We start from the raw sequence: 2137 nt of genomic DNA on the forward strand, positions 1-2137 counted from the left end.
GCTGAGCTGATCAGTGTAGTGTCGTCTCATAGTAATGGCTTCAGTGCAACAGACATTTAACAGGCATGACAAAGTTACGCACTATAGCTTTAACACATTTCTGGATAATTCATATCACAGCTCAGAGACAGTTAGATAAATATGTCAGTGGCCCTCAGCATCAAATCAAATGTGATTTAAAGACAAAATGACAGGTGAGCAGATAAAAGTAGACTTATTGAAAAATACCTGATGAAAGTAAAAAGTCAAACGACTTTAAAAACAGTATTTCTTACGGGCAGTACAGTGATGTTGATCAGTCTATTATATATTAATTAACTGTTAATTACGATACGAAGAAGACAAAATAACAGGTGAGCAGGTGTAGAAGCAGGTTGTCTGTAAAGTGTGATGATGAGTTTAGAGTTTAATAAACCTCAAACCATCATGATAGAAAAACTAACATCACATCACAGACTGATCTCAGTGGGACACATTTTGATATCAGAGGTTTTAGCATCACCAGATTGTACAACACAGAAATATGGGAAGAGTTTCTCAGTGAAAGTGTCTCTGTGAGTGTAGATGTGAGTCATGTCTTCAGCGTCGTAGAAGGACACCTCCCCCCTGTCGTAGTCCAGCTGGACTCTGATCCTCTGGAGACTCTTCTTCACTGTCACAGTTTTACCATCACCATTGATGTATTTTTCATCACGGTGCCATAAACACCAGACTCCATATTTTGGTGAAACACATATCTTTCCCTTCCTGTCAACTGACTCTTTAGCCAAACCCACATCCCATTTAGGATGATCTCCCACCTCCACCTCCCAGCTGTGTTTCCCTGAGCTGAAGCCCTCAGAGCCCAGAAGAATGGTATAATTAGTCCATCTCTCTGGATTGTCAGGAAGCTGCTGCTTTGTGTCTCCACGTGTCACACTGGTCAGATCATCAGACAGATGAAGCCAGGGACTTGCAGTGTTTGGGTCCAGGATGACAGGAGTGAAGTGGACCTTCTCCTTGATCTTCTCCCAGACTCTGAAGGACAGGTTGCCCAGGTGTTTGGCCTCATCTATCAGAGCTCCTGAGAGCAGCTGTGGATCTGACAGTGAGCACTGGGCTCTGGCTCTGGTCTGAGTGGCTTTATAACTGCTGAGGAACGCCACCTTGTGTTTCTGCAGCTCTTCTTCAACAGCACAGATACTGTCTGACAGAGAGGAGATCTGCTCCTCAATCATCTTCATCTCTCTGCTCATAGTCTTCCCCTTCTGCTCCTCTTCCTCCCTCAGAGCTGCCAGTCTGGACTCCTCTTCCTCTTTCAGGAGCTGGTGGAGCTTGTTGAACTCTGCTCTGATCTGCCTCTCTGTGGACGACAGCTGCTTCTTGGAGTGTTGAATCATTTCATTGTATGTTTTCTCTACTTGTTTGTATTTGTTCTTCTTGTCCTGCAGAGACTTTAAGTCAGATTTCAGCTGCTCCTTCAGGTCACTGACTGCTTCTTCTACAGGAACCACCTTGTGACTCTGGTGGAGAGAAAACTCACATACGGTGCACACAGCTCTGTCTTCATCCTTACAGAACAATTTAGGCTCCTCTTCATGTTTACTACAAACCACTGTTTGTTTTTCATGTTGCTTTTCAGTCTCTGATGATCCAGATTTCTGTCTCCCAGCAAAGGAATCAGCCAAACCCTTCAGTGCAAAGTCTATCTCTGGAACATCCTTTGAAGATTTCCTTTTACAAGTGGGACAGTTTTTGTTTTTAGCTTGTTCCCAGAATTGTTTCAGGCAGCTTGAACAGAATCTGTGGTTGCAGCTCAGAGACACAGGATCTCTGAAAGTCTCTGAACACACGTGGCAACTCAGGAAACTTTCAAAGAGAGCTCTCTCAGCCATTTCCTTATTATCTTGATTATATTTCAACTGGGAGACTCACCAAGTCACTGACTCTGCTCTTGAAAATAATCCAAACGTGTGTTTTCCAGTAGAGATCTCACACCCTGTAATGGCGTCTCAGCGCTGATCAACAATGACAAATGTACTTTCGTTTTCTTCTACCTCTTGTCAATGATTAAATTATCACAGGCAGGAAATGCAGCCATGTTGTTGAGTCTCCAGCAGATGGAGCTGTCAGCAAGTCAACCAGATGTTTTTCTCTT

The 2137-nt window shown here is 43.6% G+C and overlaps 1 protein-coding gene across 1 annotated transcript; it reads right to left on the reverse strand.

The window, feature by feature from the left end:
- Positions 1-449: 449 nt before the first annotated feature.
- On the reverse strand, positions 450-1874 carry LOC310990770 (nuclear factor 7, brain-like; the record flags this gene model as incomplete). The annotated part of the gene is made up of 1 exon (XM_083978263.1): positions 450-1874. One exon carries the CDS (start codon positions 1872-1874, stop codon positions 450-452), a length of 1425 nt encoding a protein of 474 aa, XP_083834389.1.
- Positions 1875-2137: the final 263 nt, after the last annotated feature.

Source organism: Trachurus trachurus, assembly GCF_905171665.1.
Source record: "Trachurus trachurus genome assembly, chromosome: 9".
In the NCBI taxonomy this organism is placed as follows: Eukaryota; Metazoa; Chordata; class Actinopteri; order Carangiformes; family Carangidae; genus Trachurus; species Trachurus trachurus.